General features: G+C 38.1%; 1 protein-coding gene across 1 annotated transcript; it reads right to left on the bottom strand.

Moving 5' to 3' along the window:
* Positions 1-384: 384 nt before the first annotated feature.
* MTF2 (metal response element binding transcription factor 2) lies at positions 385-19,887 on the bottom strand. Its single transcript, XM_032696778.1, has 15 exons — positions 19,672-19,887; positions 12,960-13,158; positions 12,732-12,813; positions 11,107-11,202; positions 10,624-10,724; positions 10,165-10,313; positions 8,887-8,982; positions 7,721-7,789; positions 6,768-6,891; positions 6,261-6,328; positions 5,736-5,906; positions 5,002-5,110; positions 4,775-4,833; positions 4,537-4,641; positions 385-3,712 (listed from the first exon to the last, which is right to left on the bottom strand). Exons 1-15 carry the CDS (start codon positions 19,674-19,676, stop codon positions 3,358-3,360), a joined length of 1,788 nt encoding a protein of 595 aa, XP_032552669.1. The 5' UTR covers positions 19,677-19,887; the 3' UTR covers positions 385-3,357.
* Between the last annotated feature and the right edge of the window lie 1,402 nt (positions 19,888-21,289).

Raw genomic sequence — 21,289 nt, 5'->3', positions numbered from 1 at the left:
ACACATCCATATGGGTGTTTAGCCATCAGTAAGTTCAGCATTGACCAAACAAATTCAGCATCCTTTTTTCCATTTCTACAGAATACAGTTTCCTGCCTTGACTTGATACCCTTAACTGCAATGTTACTTTTCATTCAGACAGATATGAGGGAACTAGAGATGTGCCTGAAAATTTTACCTGCATAGTATTTGCAAGATTGATCCTCTTCCCTCTGTGCACAGAACTGATGTTCCTGTCCAGTTCATCCTTATCACTGTGTTCTGACTATTGCTCCTTCTTCAGCCTTGGCAAGTTCCATCTCAATTCACCAATTTCCTTTTAAAATATAACACTAAAGATCACTTTAATAGGATGTTCCACAGACAAAACCATTTTTCTTTTTATTAAGTTATCTTTTCCCCCTCCCTAGACAATAAAGTGCTCGTTGTCACCTTCAATGCCTTTTTTTGATTTATCTCTGTCTTCATGTTAAATTAAAACACTGACCTTCATTTCACATACCACGCTGAGAGGTTTTACAAATTCCTTCATAATCTCACTCAAACTGCCTGTTATGCATAAAAAAGCATAGTTTTATTTAAATTTTCTGTTGAAGTTTTGTGAGAACAATGATTTGACAAATAGTTTGCTACAACGCTTATTTTACAATTCTGGCCAGTATTGGGCCATTATTTCCTTGCTGTCTTGTTCATGCAATACCTATATTTTTAGAACAGTCACAAGAGACTTCTTCTACCTAAATACTACTGTAATACAAATAATATATAATGGAAAAATATTAGATCTCATACACATAGAAATGGTTCTAAATCAGTGACCACAACAAAGCTGAATTACATATATTTACACACATGCATACATACAGTGAGCGAGTTATACCAAAATGAAATCATTACATACAGCAACATTTGTCTTTTCCTTTAGACACATCACTACCACATACAGTGAAATTCACATAAAATGAAAAAGGCATTTGTAGGTGTGCTTTAACTACTCCTCTAGCCCTATCTTCAGCAGCACTATTGCAGCATTTTCCAGTACATGACACCTTGTAGGTAACAAAGCATCCCTCAACCAGAGCAGGAACACAAGTTAGTGTCTATCTGCAGGGCAAGTGTCTCCAGGACAGGAACAGGAAAGCTAGAGATAGGGATATAATGAATGGGAGGATGCCACCAAGTATGTGCTTCACAAGAATACAGAATCAAAACTCATTCTTCTCTCTCAAAAAATACACACATTTAATGTTGGTCTTTTAATTCTAAGAAAGAAATCAATTCCAAAAATACAAACTGAACATCAGAGTTAAATCAACCACCATAATAAAATGAAATGACATTCACAATAGTTACCTCTATGGACAGCTTAAGTTTGACAAATATTTTCTCCCCCCCCCAATCCCCACTGAAATCCCCAAGTACATTCCAATATTTATCTTTAAACGAAGCTTTATGAAAAATACTGCTGGTGTTCAGTTAGAATTAAAGGACTTGGATAAAGTGAAACAATAAAGACAAATACAGATGGTGTGAGTAAGGTTACAAAGGCTTAACATTTTGCATTATCTCAAGATATAAACATTCAAAAATTAACATGAAGTTGCTGTGTTATCAAAATATTGCAGCTATAGGCAAGGCAACATTAAATTAATAGCTGAGGGTGTGAGAAAAAAAACCCACACATTTTAGTGAAGGTAAACAGAAGTGGCAGTTTTTAATTAGCATTTTTATAAAGCTAATATAACCCAGCCAGCCATAATCCAAGCACAGGAAAAAAAAAAGCTTTCTCTGCTTCCTTTGGCTATAAGGTGACGGAAAACAAAAATCCAGAAAAATAATCACCTTTTTAAGATGTTCAAGATGAGCAGAAAAAGCCAAATAACCAAGTAATGGAATAAATAGGTACTAACCCAGGTAGTACACTTTAAACCACTCTGTCATTTGTTAATGTTACATAATTTTATTTTGGTGGTAAACTGTAAGCATGAAAGAAATCTAACCTTATACAGTACAGTGAATAACCACCAAAGTAAAAATATTCTTCTGTTTACTCTTTGGCTAAAACCCCCTCAAAAGTAGCAGACAAAGAAAAAACACCTAATACTGGCAAGAGACTTTTTTGACTTTTTTTTTAAACAAGTAAAATAAACTCCTCAATTTAAAACTTGGTACATTTTATAAACACAAAAGAGGTAATGTTGTAATAAATCAGTAATGTTACTTCAAATGGCAACATTTGTTGACCCTGTGCAATAATACACTTAGTTCATTCTACATTTATCAAAATATGACTGTTTCTACAGGTATGTAGAAACCCTGCATGTGACTGCTGTCAACTTACTTTATAATGGGGACACAAAATTTACAATCAGAGTGCTACAAGAACTTGCACATTGTTATTTCCAGTAGAGTTCATTTCAAAATGTTCAGATCCTGCCTTACTTTTTGACAAATGGAAAATAATGGAATATAGAGCACATGAACATCAATGACTGCACCCATTGCCAGAACACACTGCACTGGTTGGACACTCTTCCTTAGTACATAAAAAGCAACAGCACCCAATAAGCCTGAGAAGAAATGCTGCTGTGTAAATACTGGCAACTATTCCTGAAAAAAGAATTATGGGATGAATTCTCAGAAGCTGCCCAATCCCATAATTTGTATTGCATAGTCACAATCACACATATATATACACGCACAGGTAGGTGTGTGCATATATACATATGTATATACACACACACGCACACACACACACTCACACAGAATATATTAAGAAGACAATGAAGTCTGGTCACAGAGCAATTTACAGGCTCAATATATTTTTTCTTTTTTTTTTTTTTTTTTTACACTTTGTTTGAAAGAAAACTTCAGTATTTTACAGTCTTCAGTAGGCATTATATACACTGCACTTATGAAATCTAGAAAGTATTGAAATAGAAATACATTTCTGCAAACATTTGGGTAAGAAAACAAACCAAGATTTTTCAAATATTTGTGCTATCTACATAATATTTTCTCTAAATCACAATAACTGTATCCATGGAATGTTCTCTAGAAAATGTCATCTTTTTTTAAACACCATGCACATTTTTAAGCAATTGTAACCCAAAATATCCCAACCTAAAACAATCTAACAATGTTCAGATTAAAAAATTTAAGTCTCAGATCAGATTTTAAAAAGATAAGTCTTTATCACAAGAGCTGTAATGATAACAATTACATGTTAAGGCTAAAAAGGTTTTGTGGTTGTTTTTTTTTTTAGAAACACATTTAAAGACCATTTCTCTCGTGGCTCTGCATTATGAACTGTACTTACAGATGACAGTGCAGTGAACATAATGTTCAGTCCTACAGTCAGGATGCAGTTGCTCCTTCCCACTCCACAAGATACTGCACCTTTCCATCAAGCGTCACCCGACGAGCCAAGACACGGTATTTTTCCCCACAAGCTATTCTACCTGCTGCACCAAAATAACTAGTAATGGAGTTCTTTAGATGATTGAGCTGTAACTCCTGATCTGCTAAATTGTTAAGTATCTCTGTATTGAGTTCATCATACTGGTAATCTTCCTTGCTCTCATCATCTTTAACAATTTCTGAATTTTGAGTCTGGAGTGCTTTTCGTGGAAAGCGACCTCTCCTTCTCAAATGCGGTATTGCAGCAGGCCAAGTTCTTCCTGTACGAGTCCTTTTTCTCGAGTCAGATAAACTATTGAAAATAAAACCCCACAGCATTAACTCCAAGGAATCTATTCAAAATGTATGCCTTACCATCAGCTATTTCCATGCCACTCATGAAATAACTTTTGTTCTATTTTTCACTGATAAAAATACTTATTGCCTATAGATAGGTAACTACAAGTATGGCACTTAGGTAAAAATTTCAGAACTCTAAACATGAGTTTTTTGAAAGCAGACTTTTAGAGCAGTAATGCAGACAAAACTGACTCATGAAAGCAGTTGATAGCATGCACCAGAAAGAGGAGACAAAGTAGTAGAATACATGTACCTCAATAAAAAAGAAATTTATGTTTGCTTAACTTGAGAGAGAGAAAAGTTCAAGTAACAATTTATTTGCAGGAAAGTCAACTGTAGTTAATAATTTATTTATGAAAACTGTGCCAGAATTTTTTCATGCTCTATTGGCTATAGAAAATCACAGCATACTTAGTATTCTTTAACATGAATACACAAAACTACAAGAACAAAAGCTGCTAAAATTAATTCAGGGTACACATCAGTTCTTTTGTGGCCTTTATCAGAAAGTTAAGCTCAGCACGTGTTTATGGAGTTTAACTCTTTTAAGCAAATATAACTTAGCTACACATTTTACATCAAAGAACAACAGTTGGCAAGCACCAAAAAATCCTCATCCTGTGAGTTGTACGCAGAACCAATCAAGACTGGTTTTCTTAGATTTCTAATTTTCTTAGATTTCCGCATGCAATTTATGGCTCTACTCTGAGAAAATCATTAAAATTCATATACTGCAAATCTTAATCTTTACAGTAGATAGAGTAACTGAATAGTTACCTATAATGTCTGGAAATGCTAGATGAGGTAGTTTCTTTCATACTGGCAGCACCTGTGGATTCCACATCTGAGGTATTGGATGAATGTGCAGTTCCATCAGATTTCCTGTTTTGCAAGACAACAGGATTGCCATGCAATGAAAATAATCTTATATTAAAAACTGAGCTGACACTTCAGAAGCAAAGAGATAAATTACATGGTATTATAATGTTTCACAGGATTTTTTTTTTTAATTTACCCAACAGTGCAGGGTAATTCCAAGGCTGGGTTCTCTATCACTGGAACTGGTTCATTATCCTAAGGGGAAAAAAAAAAAGATACCTAAGCTTAGGTTTTGATTGTTGTACCAATTTTGTTTGAGAATTAGTGGGGGAATATCACAATTCATATTAACTTGTTATGTTTTTCTTCAACAATTACGATGCAGTTAGAAGGAAGAGGGGAAGGGGGAAGAAATATTCTTACCAGAGGAGACGACTCCGGAGTTTTGTGAATCATTTTCCTTGTATAGGGACCAGGTGGACGACCTACTGATTTTTTTTTCCCCTTTTTCTCTATACCATTACTTATTTCCCTAGAAGAAAATTTGTATTTTGTTCTGTATTACTAATGATAATTTTCATTTAATATTTCCTTTGGCAATGAACACACAGATGTCTGTTACTGAAACATTGTACTAAATGAGGTTATTCTGGCAAATTAAAATTGTCAGCTACAAAGCTACATGTTTTTGTCTGCATAATAACATTAACAGATAAAAGATATTTCTAGAGACATTACTGATTCCCACATGTTGAGAAGAATGAACAGGTGTTAAATGTTGTTTATTCATATGAACACACTTGGTCAAAAGGATGGCACACTTGCCAATACAAGTTACAATTTCACAACATAATTCCTATTCAGAATTCTAGTCAGATTATTGCCTGAGAGTCCCAGAAAGGCAAGAGATTATGTTTCCCAAATGGCAGCGAAGTCAACATATTTTCTATTGTCCTTACTGCTAAATTTCATGTTGGTTTTTCAGAAGAATCCTAATAGAAAGTTAACTACATTTGTTCTAAGACCTTGGTCTCACAAATAATCCACCTTTACAGTTATTTTAAAAAAATATCTTCTACAATGAAAAGGTCTTTTTTGTAGGTACCAAAAAAATGGCCAAAGTAGCCCCCATTGCTAGAATGACTGGGTTATTTTACCTCACATCAGGAATGGGTTTAGATGACTTTCTGCCTTTAATTTTGAACTCATGAGAAGTTCCTTCTGGTTCTTTCTCAGCCCTGAAAGCAGCATTCGGTGGCACAGGAGGAACACGAATTCTCAAACCAAACAAATGCTTCTTTTTCTTTATTTCTTTTCCAGACATAAACCTTGAGAATTTTAAACGAATTGTTATCATTCTGAACACAGGGAAAGCAAATTTCAAAATAACAGTGTATGTGCAAACAAAACTATGCAAATAGAATATTCATTCAAATGCTACTTTACACAATCCTCACTCTCAAGTACAGAATGTGAAGTGGAAAGAGGATGGAAGTTACAACAATTTTTCTCATGGTCTGGGTTCCACTCAAATAGTTACATAATGTTACAGTTTGAAATAGACACAGAATTAAAATTTAAATGTTATCTGTGGCCAAAGCAATTATCACCTAGACTGAAGACTAATCTAGGTCAGATTAAATAGGTGAACAACATTTAAAGCAAAAGTATCAATAACTTACATGGTCTTGTAATCATTTAATGCCTCCAGGACATGCTCATATCTTTCAGATTTTGGTGTATCTGCCAGCTGTAAAGTAGTAAGAAATCATTTAGCCTATCTGAATTCTTCAGTAGTAGAAAAATTCCAGTTACTTTGAGTCATTGTAACTACAGATTTGAATTTTCCAACATTACTCAAAATGATACCAAAAAAAAAAAATACGGAAAACATCCAGAATAGCTATTAAAAAAAAAAAAAAAACCACAAAACAAAACCAACACAAAACAGTAAATCCATTTTCATGAGTTACGTGGATTATCTGAAGAAATTTTACAGCTCAAAAAAGCATACACCACTTAATTTCCTTGTAGAAATAGAATGCTTTTTATCTCGTTATTTAGGATTACCAGATTTTAAGGTACTAAAGGACTTAACATGCAGAATAAGACAGTTCATAGGTTGCCAGCTCTCAGGACATATGCATGCACTGTGAGAGAAAACAAGAAAGGGTATTGCAATTACTTACCTCACCAGGATGCAATCTATCCCAGTTTTCATTAATGTAGGCCATAAGTTCAAGCTCCGAATCAAAATATTTCTTCTTATGAATAACACTTAGGTTGTAAAGGCATAGATGTGCTATATCTACCCTAGAATATTTGAATTAAAAACAAACAAACAAACAAACAAACAAACAGAAAACACATTTTATTTCCAATTGCTTTCCTTTGGAATAATTTAGTAGAAAAGATATTATCACAGTACAGTTGGAGAAACACAAAGCACAACTTAAAACACTCAATCCAGACAACATCACGAAGGCTTCTGTAATTTCTTTTCAAGTGATTCCTTCTGTTTTGCATTTTACTTTCATTTCTGCATTTTCATTGCACTGTCGTGATCTTCTTTTAAACTCCCAAACTGGTCTGAACCATGGGATATTTAAGCAAGTCTGAATTCATGCAAGCATTTTGGTGAACTAACATTTAACAACATAATTTCCTCCATATATTTAGCATTAGGCACATTTACACTAAATTGGATATAATTTCTAATACAGGTTAGTTCAAAGATTCCAAACTACAACTATTAAGACTCATCAAGGACACTATTATAAAATGTATCAAGACATGTACTCCAGTACTCACTACATCTGGCTTACGTAATGGCAGGATCCTAAGCCTGAAAAAAATATTTCACTCAGATATCTTAATCTTCACATATACAACAAGCGAGTAGTTGCTTACTACTTCACTGAACAATCCCAGAAATAAACCTCAAGAGCATGCAATCACAATATATCTCTACATTTAAGGATAAACTTTGAATGAAACTTAGCCCTGATAAACAGCAAGAACGACTCAGGGAACAGCTCAAGCTACGAAGTGGATTTCCTTTTTAGAGAGGAGAACCAAAACACCAAAAAAAAAAGCAGAGTATGTATTTAACTCACCCCTTTTTTTAAAAATTTATACTTACCATCTCAAGGGTAAACGTTTGAGGTATTCTGGTCCAGAACTGCAAACTGAGCAAATGAACGTATAAAACCTAAAAATACACACATATGTATATGTACATGTGTCTGGGTGGTGGGTGTCCCTACACACACATGCTCTCAATGTTTTAACATCCTAGTTATGAAAAAATGAGAGTTAAGCAAGCTAGAAACCCAGCCATATGATATTTGTGAGTCTCTTTATTCTGCACCTCACTTTAGCAACTTCCACAATCTGCGCTGATACCTACTAGGCCAGATACAAGGTACTTGAATTCCATCCTGGAACCCACTGTTCCATACTCCCTGAGAAACTCTTTCAACCTGTGACTGTGTCAGCTAAGATGCTCTGTAATGCCCCCACCCCATTCTCTCAAATGCAAAACCCTGTGCACCAGTGTAAGCATGTACTTTAAGGACCCATGCCTTCCTGGGTCCTAACTCCATTCTTTCATACAAATATTCCAGCACAACCAACAGCTAAAAGAAAGTCTAATAGATAACAAGTGAGATACTCCTTGATTCCTTTCTCCAGTTTTCTCTCATCTGCTGCAAATGCTCCAAGTTCCTCTTAAAATGAAAGCACAGACCAGCACCCTTTTTCATTTCCTTGTGTTCTGACTCATCACACATGAACAGAGGATGCAGAGTTCCCCTCAGTCTAAGTATCCCTCCAGCTCTCTCCAATCCCCCACAGTCAGTACAGGGAACTGGTACTGCACACGCTCACTGACAGCCCATCTCCAAGCATGGTGTCCATCGTTTGTAAGACATCAGTCACCTACACAACGTGACCTCAAAAGCCCTTATCCTAACTTAGGCCCACTAAAGGGGTCTGCTTTAAAAGCTTTCCATCTGCCAGTTGCCAGCTCCTACAGTACAATGGACTTACGCACAAAATGAAGTCAGCAACAGTTGGAATTCAACTATCCCTTGGTTACATCTCCATTACTCTCCTTCATTCAACTGAGATTAAGAACTGCACTTTCCTGGTATCTGAATAAGTGTTTATTTTGTATAATCTACTCAAAACACAACCCATTGTTGAAAAACACTGTTGTATTATGGCTGCCCTAATAAAAGTTCATATGAGAGATTTCCTTCACATTTTAAACACAGACAACCATAAAGTACAGATTAATTTTCTTACCTGTCACCAAAAAGCATTGGTTTTTGGAGGCACTGCACACAAGCCTCATGAAACCACTGCTTACATTTGCAGCACTGCAACATCTTTAGATACCAGCTTCACCAACAGAAAGAAAGACAAGATGTGTTAAAAAAGTTACTGAAAATTGTTCTTTGTTACATTTAAATTTAATATCAAGAGATCTTTTGATCCAAACTGATTTTCACAGCTTATAAAATAGATATCTCTAGGGGATATTTCAGTAACATTTAGTGCCTTAATGAATCACTACTAGAAAAGAGAGACTAGGAATAATAAAAGACAGTCCAGTAAAAGACTGACCTAAGTTATTAAATGAAGAAAATAAACATTTCATTTACTCTGTCAACCAGCTTCTAATTCACAATAATAAGAATTTAGTAACTCCATAAAAACTCCTTCTGACATACCAGATTAGCTCCCTTATTATTTTTCAAAGCAAAACACAGCTGCATTAAGTCACAAACATTTGTTCTGGGGATTCAACTACTTGAATCCTCAAAAGAAACCTCATAGTTTACAGGGGTTCTCTTTTCCTTTTTCAGCTTCTCCCTTGAGAAAAGCAACCATGCAAAACTGAAGGTGATGTTTGTCCAAGTCTCCAAAATTCTCAAACCAGAGCTCTGTCCTGTGAGTGTAAATTCAAAAACGTTGCTTCTTTGACTTTTTGACTCTTTACTTGCCTTGATCTCAAGTCTTCAACGCTATCTTATTCATTCACTCATTCATGCAGACAACAGAGTACCTATCTCTACCTGTGTAAGAAGTCCTCTTCTTGCCTTTCTTGTAAAAAAGAACCAGCAGAGGACTCTGTAATGCCATAAGAGGAAAAAGAATCTTTCCCCTGCCAGTGATTGAAAACCAGGGTATGATGTTATGGTAGAATCAGACAGCTGCATATTCCAACAACACTTAATAAACTAATCTCTACGTACATTTATTTTTGTGACTTATGGCCAAGCTAACATCAGAAAAATACTGCCTCTTGCTGATTGTAGAATGTACTGTGATTTTATGTGATGGCCACATGACAAAATTAAAACAAAACTAAATATTTTACGGGAGAAGAAATAATGTATTTCCCATGAGACACTTAAAAATGCATAGAGAATTCAAAAGCCCACTTTGCATCCAGTTTTTAATACCTACACACAATAGGAACAGAAACTAACAAGTTCACAAGAAAGTCTACAAGAAAAGAGTCAAAAGTTTGCAGCTGCATTATAGAGAAAAGTTCTTATATATTATCCATTTACTTACTCTCCAGGTCCTCCACAATAGCAGTAACACTGCTGCACGTTGGTTTTATGACCTGCATCCCACTCAAGGTCTGTTGCATTATATGGTAACGTTTGTTTCATGACTTGCAGTGCTTTGGCATTTGGTCCTTTCTTAAGCGCACCACCCCTCTGGGCCAAAACAAACATATAAGTTTACAAAAAACAATAATACTTTTCTGAAACTTTCAAAGCTTTTAATTTGAAAGTTATGAAAATTTGTCTATAATCAAGCCAAATACTTTCACCTGCATTTATGTTTTAATACTAGTATGTTTGTTTAAAAGTAAAATATCACCTATTTCTAAAATAAGTATTACTTCTCAACATACAAAACTTGCATTCAGATCAAAGATAACAAAAAAGAAATCACCGGAAAAAATGCTTTATCTTTTTATCATTTCAATTTCAAAAACAAAGATGCATGCAATATGAAACACACCTTTGTTGTTGTTGCAAAAACACACTGTCGACAGAGCCATTTATCATCTGAATCAATCACGCTGGAATCAATATTTGGTGTGTGACACAGTTGATGATAACCTGTATAAGAAATGATCAGCCAAACTGTTATTAAAATGGCAAAAGAAGCTTACACAGAATTAACTACATATAACTTTAATGCAACTATAAGGCATTATCCATCATTAAGTGCTGAAAACCCGATCAAAAAAAAAATCTGTAACAAATTGAAAATGGTATTTTAAATTTTCTTAGTAGAAAAATAATAATCTTGACTTACAGAACAGGTGTTAGTCACTTTAACATGGATTCTCATCATTCACTGAGCTGTTAATAGCCACTAAGGGCTACAAAATTTAAGATCAGTTGAGCAGTCAGTCATTGCCAGGCAAATATCCCCCTTTGTGAAACAAATCAAAACATCTTTTAAAATGCAGTAAATAGAAAAAAATAATCTAGTTACCTTGCCCACATTTATCACATATAACCATTTCATTCGGTGCTTCTGAATACTCTTCCTGACATATTGTACAGACCATTTCCCCACTTTCAGTGGCTCCTAGACAAAGATGAGAGTGTGATTTTTTCAGATTACATCTGCAGTTGGAATTGTTACCACACGTATAGCTTTTTTTTTTAATTTCAGTTACAGATGCATGCATTGTAGAAATACATTGTTACAGAGAAAAACTTCTTACCAAGAATACATTCAGACATTTTGTACAGACTGTGCTACAAATATTTATATGACTTATCATAAGTTATAACATATTTATAGGTTTTATATTGCCTACTTAATATGCAGTCCACGGTTCCTTAACAGAAACAATAAAAATTCAACAACTGAATAAAGAATGTAAATTCTGGTTAAAAATACATATAAATAAATCCTATCTGAATATTTCCTATCTGAAACATAAATATCTTTTATGTTTATATTACTTTGTGTTTCTTTTCATGTAAATACATACACAATTTGGTGTATATCTTTTTGACAGATCTGTTCAAGATGCTTTAATATTGAACTCCAACATTCTTAGGAAAGATGTTATTACCACTTATACATATTTGCAAGCATACAAAAGCACACAGTTACAGCAGAGGTAAGGGAAAAAAGTAAGCTTGCAATCTGGAAACAAAACTACATCTTACTCCATTTATACCACGTATCAATGTAAAAATCTGGATTAAAATACAGGTTTCTTAATCACAGAATATTCTGAGTTGAAATGTCCCTCTACGCATTCATTAAATTTTGATAGTTACCATAAACGAATCAAAGATCATGAACTTGTACTATACAGAAGCAGAACAGCATTTTTTTTTTACAAGCTTCTAAGTAATAAAACAGTTGATTTTTGGCTATTATAAATAAAAAGCTTCTCCTTTTAGCAGTGTTTAGTTTAAACATCAAGAATCAATGACAGCCAGTTCAGGTTTCCATTGCTTTTATACAATGAGGAAATTGTCATCCATGCTTCTACTACTCTCCAAATATCTGAAAACCAAAAAGGTACTATACAATAGGTGTCTCACTTGATAATTGCACGTTTCTTATATTACATGAATACTCAAAAACCTGTAATGGTTTCTTATGTGCAACAGTTATGGTGTTACTTTTAAATGTCAAAACTTCATTAAAGATTTTCCAGGTAGTTTATTTGCACAACATGTTGTTTCAACTGAAAACAGTAGGAGGACATAAACCTGGTGTAAATTAGGGCCCAGAGTATTCTGTTAAGACAGAGGATAGACTCTATCCCCACCCAAACAAAATCAAATGTGATTATTTTTAGAAGTCTTCTCCACCCCCTTGCACATAGTTATGTGAAAACAAAAAATAAAAATAAAAAAAACTCACAAAAACAAAATAACAAAAAAACCCCAGACCCAAAGAACAGTAACTTCAGTGATAGACAGTTGTTTGAAAAGATTTTTTTTTCCATTTGCCTAATTTGTGATCCTGGATCACATTAAATCATATCACTCTTTAAGATACGAGAATATAATGGAACCATTTATTTTAACAGATATAGTAATCTAAACAAATAAGATACTAAACAAGGACTACTTCATTGAAGTTCTTGCCTGTTTGTATGTCCTTCCAGAGAACCCAGGATTTGGAACTGTCTTCAAATATAATGAAGCAGTTCTGTTTCAGTTTGTTTATCTGAAAAACAAAAATACAGTGGAAGCCATGTGTAAAAGGACTAAACAGAAAAATGTACTTAATACTACAAAAGAGGCACAATAATACTGCAATTTTCAACTACATATGATACTTTAAGACTCCAGTGAGGTTAAAAATTTGTTTACCTTTTTGATAGTTCCAAGATAAAACAAGCCATCTGACCATCTAGCTAGGACATCCTGACCTTCCTCAAATTTACAAAATGGTTTTTTGGCTTTCTGTCCATCACGTAAGGACAGCTTGGTCAGAGATGCTGAGCTCTTATGGCTGCGACGTAAAGGAGAGCGCTTATGGACCAGTGAATTACCCACCGCTGTAGAGTCTCTAAAGACAGAGAAGCAAGAAAAAAGGCAATCACAATTAGGATAAAGAAACTATGTATTTTAAATATTAATATGACTAACTCTAGAACTTTAGGTAACTAAAGACCTGCTCATGTCTTCAGACTTTAGACATCTTTAGTTGTGGTGCCTCTGCTGTGACACAAGTCTACAAAATTTGAGAGAGATGAGTTTATAAAAAAAAATGTTCTATGAAATCAGCTGATGTAAATGGGGATGGGGAGACACAAACTTTCCAGCTCAGAGACTCTTCATAAAGTCACCAGAAGCATCAAAGAACACATCAAAAACATTCAATACAGGATTACTTATGCAAAACTTCAGTCACTCAAATGACTGACAGTTTTCTAAAATTCCAGGGAAGCTAAAAAGGTCTTAAACTAATTCTAACTGCATTATCTTGGTAGGGAGAGTAGTAGTTGACAACTAACAGGGTGCTCGGCACTTACTCAGAATCAAAACAAAACAAAAACGAGAGGCTGAGGTGTGGAGAAACCACCCAAGGTAACTTGACCCATAGGCAGAGTTGTAGAGGTTTCCAGCATAGAAAGAACTTCTACATGTTAAATTCATGTAAAATAAGTTTTCCTCTCTGTGAGAATAAGAGTGGAAAATAATAAGGAAGGAAAAACAAAAGATCTTGCAACCTTTCTTCATACATGAAACCCAAAATCATAAGTTACTTGAATCAATCATTTTTCCTCATACAATTCCACAAAATGTAGCCTATTTACATGTGTGACTATGCTTTTATGTCAAACTAGCTATCAAACATCATATTCCAAGTAAAGGAATAAAATATAGAAAATTATAAAAGAGGATCAAATAGTGCACAAGGAAGAATCTTCATAAGTAATAGGCAGAATCTGAGACTATGTAATAAAGTTATCACTTGTATATCCAAATGTATTTTCTATAGAAACTAAAGTATGTATAACTAGGATGCAAACATAAGGACAGATTAGGGAATTAAATAGGATACAGTCAACTGAAAGAGCAGTTTCACCTCACTCAAGATAGCTTAGGTACATCATCAGCCCCAGAAACATTTGAATTAATCTCAAAGCACCAGCAAAAGCACTAAATTAATCAGTGTCCCATATAGTTTGAGCATTGCTATAGCAATGTTAGAATCCTATCAATTCCGCTGCTTCTTATGCAAAAGCTGTTTCAAGTTACTGCTGCTTTTCCCCAGTTCAACTCTAACCTCTGATAGATGGGACAGGGTACATGCAGCATTCAAAATAAGCTTACAATAATGGAGTAAAAGCATGGTAGCCCAGGACACTTATTTTGTGCTGCCTTCTCAGCAGTAACATCTGGTTTACAAGTGTTTTGACAGAACTACTCTCCTAAAAAGGTTCAAAGTTTTTTTTTTCCAGATTTTTATCTGGTTTAAGAGCCTAGAGAAAGCAGCTACAAGGCAGGAATGTTTGCTCTTCTTTTCCAGTACCTGAAAAAAGGTGTGAAAGATCTCATACAGAATATGCAAAAAGACACAAATTCCATTTAAAAAACAACTGAGCTCTATATTAAAAAAATTCTTCAAAAGCATTCTTTTAAGTACTGAAGTTTATCCCACATCCCCATTGAAACGATAACAAAAAAGTGCGCATCATTTTCTGGCACAACACACTTAAATGAATCTATACACTGACTTATACAACAGCATAAATTCACAATAGCAGCTTCAGACACTGAAGAATCTTGATACATAGTAAAGATGTGAGCCAATAAACCAGACACTTCTCCTTTGTCCACACTGCTCTTTTTGTGAGTGATAGCAGTGCTGAAGTGACGGCTAAACAGCTCATGAAGCAGCTCCTGCTGTGGCAGTTTATGGTTTATCTCACAGAGACTGAAAATAGGGTTAGTTATCACAATAGGCTGACAGTAGCTTAACAGTTGCTTTCCACATGGATAGGAAGTTTCTCTTCAGGGAAACATTCCCTCAATGTTTTTGATGGAGATGAAGTAGGAAGAGCCACCGTTTTTAACAAGCTGACTTTAATGAACAGGACATAAGTTACTTAAAGTAGGTGTCTCTGAAGTATCTTCTGGAACCATTGCACAAGAAATGCAGTGCAGACCAGTGTACAAGCTACATGCGTAAAATGTTACTAACGTACTCATCCGTCTTGCCACAGCTCTCTCAGCTGTAGTGGAATACCAAGAAGTTACACCTACCATTAAAATAAAACTTTTGTTGGAAGTTAAAATGCAAACTGAAGTTAAATTCTTGTTTGCTGATTTTGAAATTAATTTAAAGGTTCCACATTTTCCAGAAACTTGTTTTCAAGTTTTCCCTAAAGTTAGCTTCATAGCACCTTCCTACCACACTATTTATAGTTACCAACTAAACTAGCAACCTTTAAGTAACAACTTCCCCATCTTAAAAAAACTTTGCTCCAAGACCTTATTATCACATAATATCCGACCAATGCCTTGTTTTTCAGAAAAACTTACCTGATATGAAAATCTGCTTTATCTAATTTAACTCGCACCACCAAGCTACACAGCACATCACACAGCATGTATGGCTTTATACCCATTACTCAATACTAAGTATGTTGTGCTGTATTCTTATTCAAGCATTTAGAATGCAAACAAAAAGTACTTACACACTCATACAATATTTCATAAGTTAGTGGTGGAAGCCAGTAAAATGTGTCTGCATGCTAAAATATGTTTGAAAAGCTAGGGAAAAAGATGTGAAGAAATTGGAGGATTACAAAGACTGAGCACTCTTGCTTCCAAATGTTTGTTCCTTAAGATATTCACACTCCTGCACTCCTTCAGTTGCAACAACTGCTGTGAAACAACTTCTGTTAAAAAAACTCCCTTGACAGGTTCCCCCCCCCCCCCCCCCCGCCATCTCGCCATCTCAGTTCACCGGTTTGTTTCATAGAATGGTTTGAAAGCACAACTGAATAAATTCAAACAAGCAACTTGGGACACAAACTCCTTCAGCTGTCACTGCCAGACTGCATGACTGAACTATAGTCACAGGTTCACTGACAATCCATGCAAGTTCAGCAAACTTCTTTCAGAAGGGCTCCTGATTCACAAATGCTGCAACAGTAACAGGTAATAGCTACCCTATGAGTACAGCTAGTTCTTGGAAGTTAATTTAAAGATACTAAGTTTTAACAACAAAATGTCCAAAGAATATTAAGAGAAAATTTTAATCCACTGAGGAAACTCACTGAAGTGGGACAGATAACTCATTTATTCCTACTAAATACAAATCACACGGAAGGGAAGATGAGTTTAAAGATTTATCAGAAGGGAATTCAGATTAGAAATCACACACAGAACTCATGCAGGTTTAAGATCTATCTCAAAACTGGAAAATGCAGTATCACAGAGGAGAGGAAGACCTAGTGAAAGAACTTATGATAGCCAGAGATAATCAGTTCAAATTCTGGAAGCATGACATTACTGCTGATTAATCACAGTTTCTTTAAAACTTGTTAGACAGCATCTAGATGGAATACTGTGGTTTTGTTCTCCCAATGCAAGAAAGACATCGAAGTAGATGAGTTTGGTGGAGGACCACAGAGACAGTCAGGGACTGGAGCACTTGCCCTATGAAAGGGGGCTGAGGGAACCAGGTTCATTCAGCCTGGAGAATAAAAGGCTTCAGGGAGACTTAACAGCAGCCTTTCAGCTCCTAGGAGAAGATCGGTGAGATGCAATTACTCTCTTCACAGTAGTGCATAGCAGGAGGACAAGAGGTAACATATACGTTGGAATAAGAGAGATTCTGGTGGGGAGGGAACATCCCCCTCCCCGTGGGGGCAGTTCAGCAGCAGAACAGGGGCACAGGGTGGTTGTGTAGCCTCTGTCACTGGAGGTTTTCAAGGGTTGACTAGATAAAGCTACCTGGTTTGACCTCATGTCTGACCTGCTAAGCTGAGCGGGACTACAAAACTCCCAAGACCCCTTCTAACCCGAGTCAGATTTTGACCCTGTGAAGTATGACTGTCCTTAATAAGATTGATTCATACTATTAAAAAGAGGTAGTCACTGGAATAAGTGACTCTCATGTCCATAATACTACACAATCATTTGTGAGTTTGTTTTTACTTGCTCATGTTCTCCCTCAAGAAACCTTAACTAATTAGAAGTGTTCTAATTCTGTTTGATATGCACAGTGAGAGTATTACACTTTAAAAGATCACTACAGAATAACATATTTCCTTACATATTTAGTATGTAGGGAAACAGGATAGGGCAGCCCTGTACTGCAAAAGCCATTTGTTTGGGATCAATCATGTGTTTGTACACAAAGAGAAGAGGCAGAACCCAGTACACGGGGAGAAAACAATGCCATCAGGTCACAATACACCTTTTCAGATGAGAATTTCCCTTAATTGTACACTTAGCACCTCCTTGAGTACAGAAACTGCCTTTAGGGTTTCTCCAGGAACATACCTAAGGGAGGTAGGAGCACCCAAGCAGAAAAGAAATGACAACATGCTGACTTGCACTGAGGGGAAGAAAGAGTATTTCAGAGGTGACCAAAACCCCATAAAGACAAGTCTCCTTCTTTAAGGTTCATCTACAAGAGCAGCAACCTTCATAAGCACTCCACAGAATTAAAAAAATAAATAGATCTAAAACATAAATAAAGTAATATTATCCTCTAAGATATTCAGTGAATGAAGTATGTCCAGACTCATCAGGAATGCTCTTATCATTAACTCTCCTCAAAGAAAGTTAAGCTGCTTGATTTCACTCCTCCATGGAGATTATACCTCCAGCAATATCTGTGGTTTTATAATTCTTCTCCTGTTGTGTTTTGCTCAAAGACACACTTCCCCTCCATTTCCTGCAAGGAAGGCCTGTAAAGAAGGTGAAACCAACTCTGCAGCAAGCTCAGAGGCCAGTCACATAAAAAGTGCTGTTAATTCACAAACTACGAGAAGATTCGTGTTGGCTTCTCATCACATGTGCTTCTTCTCTCCAGGTTTTCTCCTCCATAACTCACACGAGGAGCACAAAATATGCTTTACTGCCCCTAGTACTATATTAATTCACATCTATCTCCAGGGAATACAGAAGTCCACTCCTTACCAGGAAATGAACCGTAGCATATTTGTTACAGCTGCTCTCCTCATAAATTTTACCTGATCTCCTAATGCAGGGAAGGAAAACATAACTTGATACTACCACTACATGTGTCGTTCACCTATTAAAAAAATATACACACCTCAATAACTGCTGCCTAGCCATATTAAGTCAACTTTTGAGAAGCATCTACATTTGATTTAAAATTCTTCCCAGAACAGAAAAAGCAAGTTGTTGAGAAGCCACACATCTATATTTGATGAAATAAGGGTTAACTGTGAAAAACACTGCTACATTATACTCTCAGTACAGATGCACATTTCATAGCTTGTAGCTCCTTGCAAAGATCCTTCTCATTTTCACTATATTATGCACCTTTTTTCATCTTTTCAATCTGTGTTCCCTTATTCCCCTTTCACTGAAAAGCTATGAACTCATTAACCTGTACTCTAACAATACAGAAACTAAACTATTTTCCCTCTTTCAACCTCAAATGTTTTCAAATCAAATGTATATCAATTGTATATCATTGATCATGTTCCCTTACACTAAGTCAGGAGAAAATCATGCCATTATCTATTACTACGTTTGACCTTTTAAAGTTCTGAGCTGGGCCTACCTATCACAAATTCCAGAAAGAGCCATAATGCTACACTGCTTTCCTCGCAGACCCTTTCATTTAAGCACGCAGGTCCTCTTCTTTTAATAGCACCCTGATACTTCATGGATGAACGACAACCCCTCGTATTTCAACACTAATAGCAGTGTCTAGAGCATCCAGCACAGAACCATATTGTTCTCTTTGACTAACGCAAGTATCAGCCCATTCTCCCTACAGAATTCAATATCAAAGAAAAGAAAACGCGTTACTGCACATCCTTTCAGCCGGCAACAGTTACCGCATTTTGGTGGAATAAAAACGTACTGTGCACATTCAAATCGTCAAGCCTGACAGAGACTGAGAGGTGAGGCGTTGCAAACAAACAAACAAACAAAAAAACAACAAAAAGAAACCAAAACCAAAGTTACCAGCGGGCACCAGCAGCTCTTTGTGCCGCTCTCTCCGCACTCGAGAAAACGCAGCCTGCCTCGACAATATCCCTTAAGGTGAAGGCGAAAATACAGCTGGCGCGGGGCTGATGGCACCTCAGCGCCGCGGCCCCCCCGGCCGGCCCTGCCTCCCCGCCTTTGTTTTGGTCACCGAGAGCACCGCTGACCCCTCACTCGCTGCCCGCGGCCGCTCGCAGGGAGCTCCCTCCCCCTTCCCCCAAGGCCTCGGGGCCCCCCGCCCCGGAGCGGGGCCCCTCTCCCCGCTCCCGCCCGGCGAGGGGGATGCGGGACGCGGCACCGCCGGCCCGGACCGCGGGATCGCCCCCCCCACCCGCGCGGGCCCGGCCGCCCCTCCCTCCCCCCCACCCCTCACCTCATTCGGTCTCTCCAGTGGTGCCAACCGCCTCATACAGGGAAATGGGCGAGCTCGGGAGCCTCCCCCGGCGGCGCGGCGCGGTGCGGCCGGGTGCTCGGTGCACAGCGGGCCCCCGGGCGCGGCCCCGCGGCGGCAGGCGGCGAGGGAAGGTCAGAGCCGGCTCACGGGCAGCCCGGCCCCGGCGCAGCCCCTCGCCATTTTTGTTTCCCGCGGAGGAGGCGCTGGTGCATTCTGGGAGCACAAAGGGCCGCGGCCCCGCCCCGGCGGCCCCGCCTGCGCCGCCAGCGCCGGGGGCGGGAGCGGGCGCGGGGCCGGCGCGGCGGAGGGACACTACCGCAGATGGGATTGCGCCGCTGCGAACAAAGAGGGACTACTTTAGCCGTGCGGTCGCCGCGAATCCATGCGCTTCGCTGGCGCTCGTTGCGGCGGGGCCGGTCATTGTTCCCGCCGCGTGTGCAGAGACGCGGTAGTGTCCGAGCCTTGCTGCGCTAACTGCCCCGCGGGACCCCTACCCGGCCCCGAGGCAGCTCCCCGCCTTGGTGGAGTCGGCCCTGCCGTCTGCAGTGACTCAGGGCCCGCCTTCCTGCCCAGGGGGCCGGCGAGGCCCGGCACAGGTAGCAGAGGCAGCCCTGGCCGGCCTGTGGGGCTGCGGGCTGGACGGTGTGCTCCTCTGCAGTGACAGCGGGCTGCAGCCATTTCAGATGAGCTGAACCTCAGCTTGAGTTGTTAGCTGCAGCTGTCTTTGGAGACATTCAAAACCCACCTTGGCGCATTCCTGTGTCACGTGCCGCAGGTCACCCTGCGTTGGCATGGGGTTGGACCAGATGATCGCCAGAGGCCCCTTCCAACGCCAGCAATTCCGTGATTCTATGAAATAGGCTTCTTGTTTTCCATCATTTGAGTTCTGCAGTTGTTCAGGCATCAGTATTGGGCCAGTCTCCAGGGTCCCCATGGTTAGCACAGCAGTTGCCCAATACAGTGGTACCAAAGGCTATAAAGCTTGTCCTAACGCTGCAAGTGCTCCCTGGATCAGCACTCACCAACTGGTGTAACACACACTCAGGAATGGCTGAACTCAGTGGACTGGAGGGTGAATTTATGATTCCAGTCTCTCTCCTGCTGAAAATGCCCAAGTTCTCAAAGCCACCTTCCTCTTGAGATAAGCCACCAAAAATAAGATACTGGATCAGTTTGCCATCCCTGGAAAGGGGCAGAGAGAGAGAGAATCCTGAGCAAAACACTGGAGTACAGCTTGGTCTGGCCAATTCTTAGTTACGTCAGAATAGAGCAGTATTTATGATGAGAATCTCGTTCACAGTTATTTTAAATACAAGTGTTAGGGGATAGTTCTTCCTTGGATGCACAGATTTCCATGTACTGCAAGCAGCAGTCAGATACTGTGAGTGCTAAAGGGCCACAATCAGGAGAAAAAAAATTACACTCAATCTGAAGTGTATCTGCATACAAATTCTTATTTTTAAATCACAACAGTGGTGTGAGAATCAGTGGTCAGCAAACTTTCTAGTCAGCAACAGAATAAACATCAAAAATTGGCTACCTCACTACTTCCTTTTTCAGTGTCATACTTGGAGGGTCTTACCGGCCCGTTGTCCTG

The sequence above is a fragment of the Chiroxiphia lanceolata genome, chromosome 9, assembly GCF_009829145.1.
Source record: "Chiroxiphia lanceolata isolate bChiLan1 chromosome 9, bChiLan1.pri, whole genome shotgun sequence".
Taxonomy (NCBI): Eukaryota; Metazoa; Chordata; class Aves; order Passeriformes; family Pipridae; genus Chiroxiphia; species Chiroxiphia lanceolata.
This window is presented reverse-complemented; position numbering and strand designations above follow the sequence as displayed.

Coding starts and splice junctions, on each gene's coding strand:
- MTF2 (XM_032696778.1), bottom strand. Junction 8,983..10,164: donor TATTGTGGAGGACCTGGAGA/GTAAGTAAATGG, acceptor CTGTTGGTGAAG/CTGGTATCTAAAGATGTTGC. Junction 4,834..5,001: donor CTCCGGAGTCGTCTCCTCTG/GTAAGAATATTT, acceptor TTTTCCCCTTAG/GATAATGAACCAGTTCCAGT.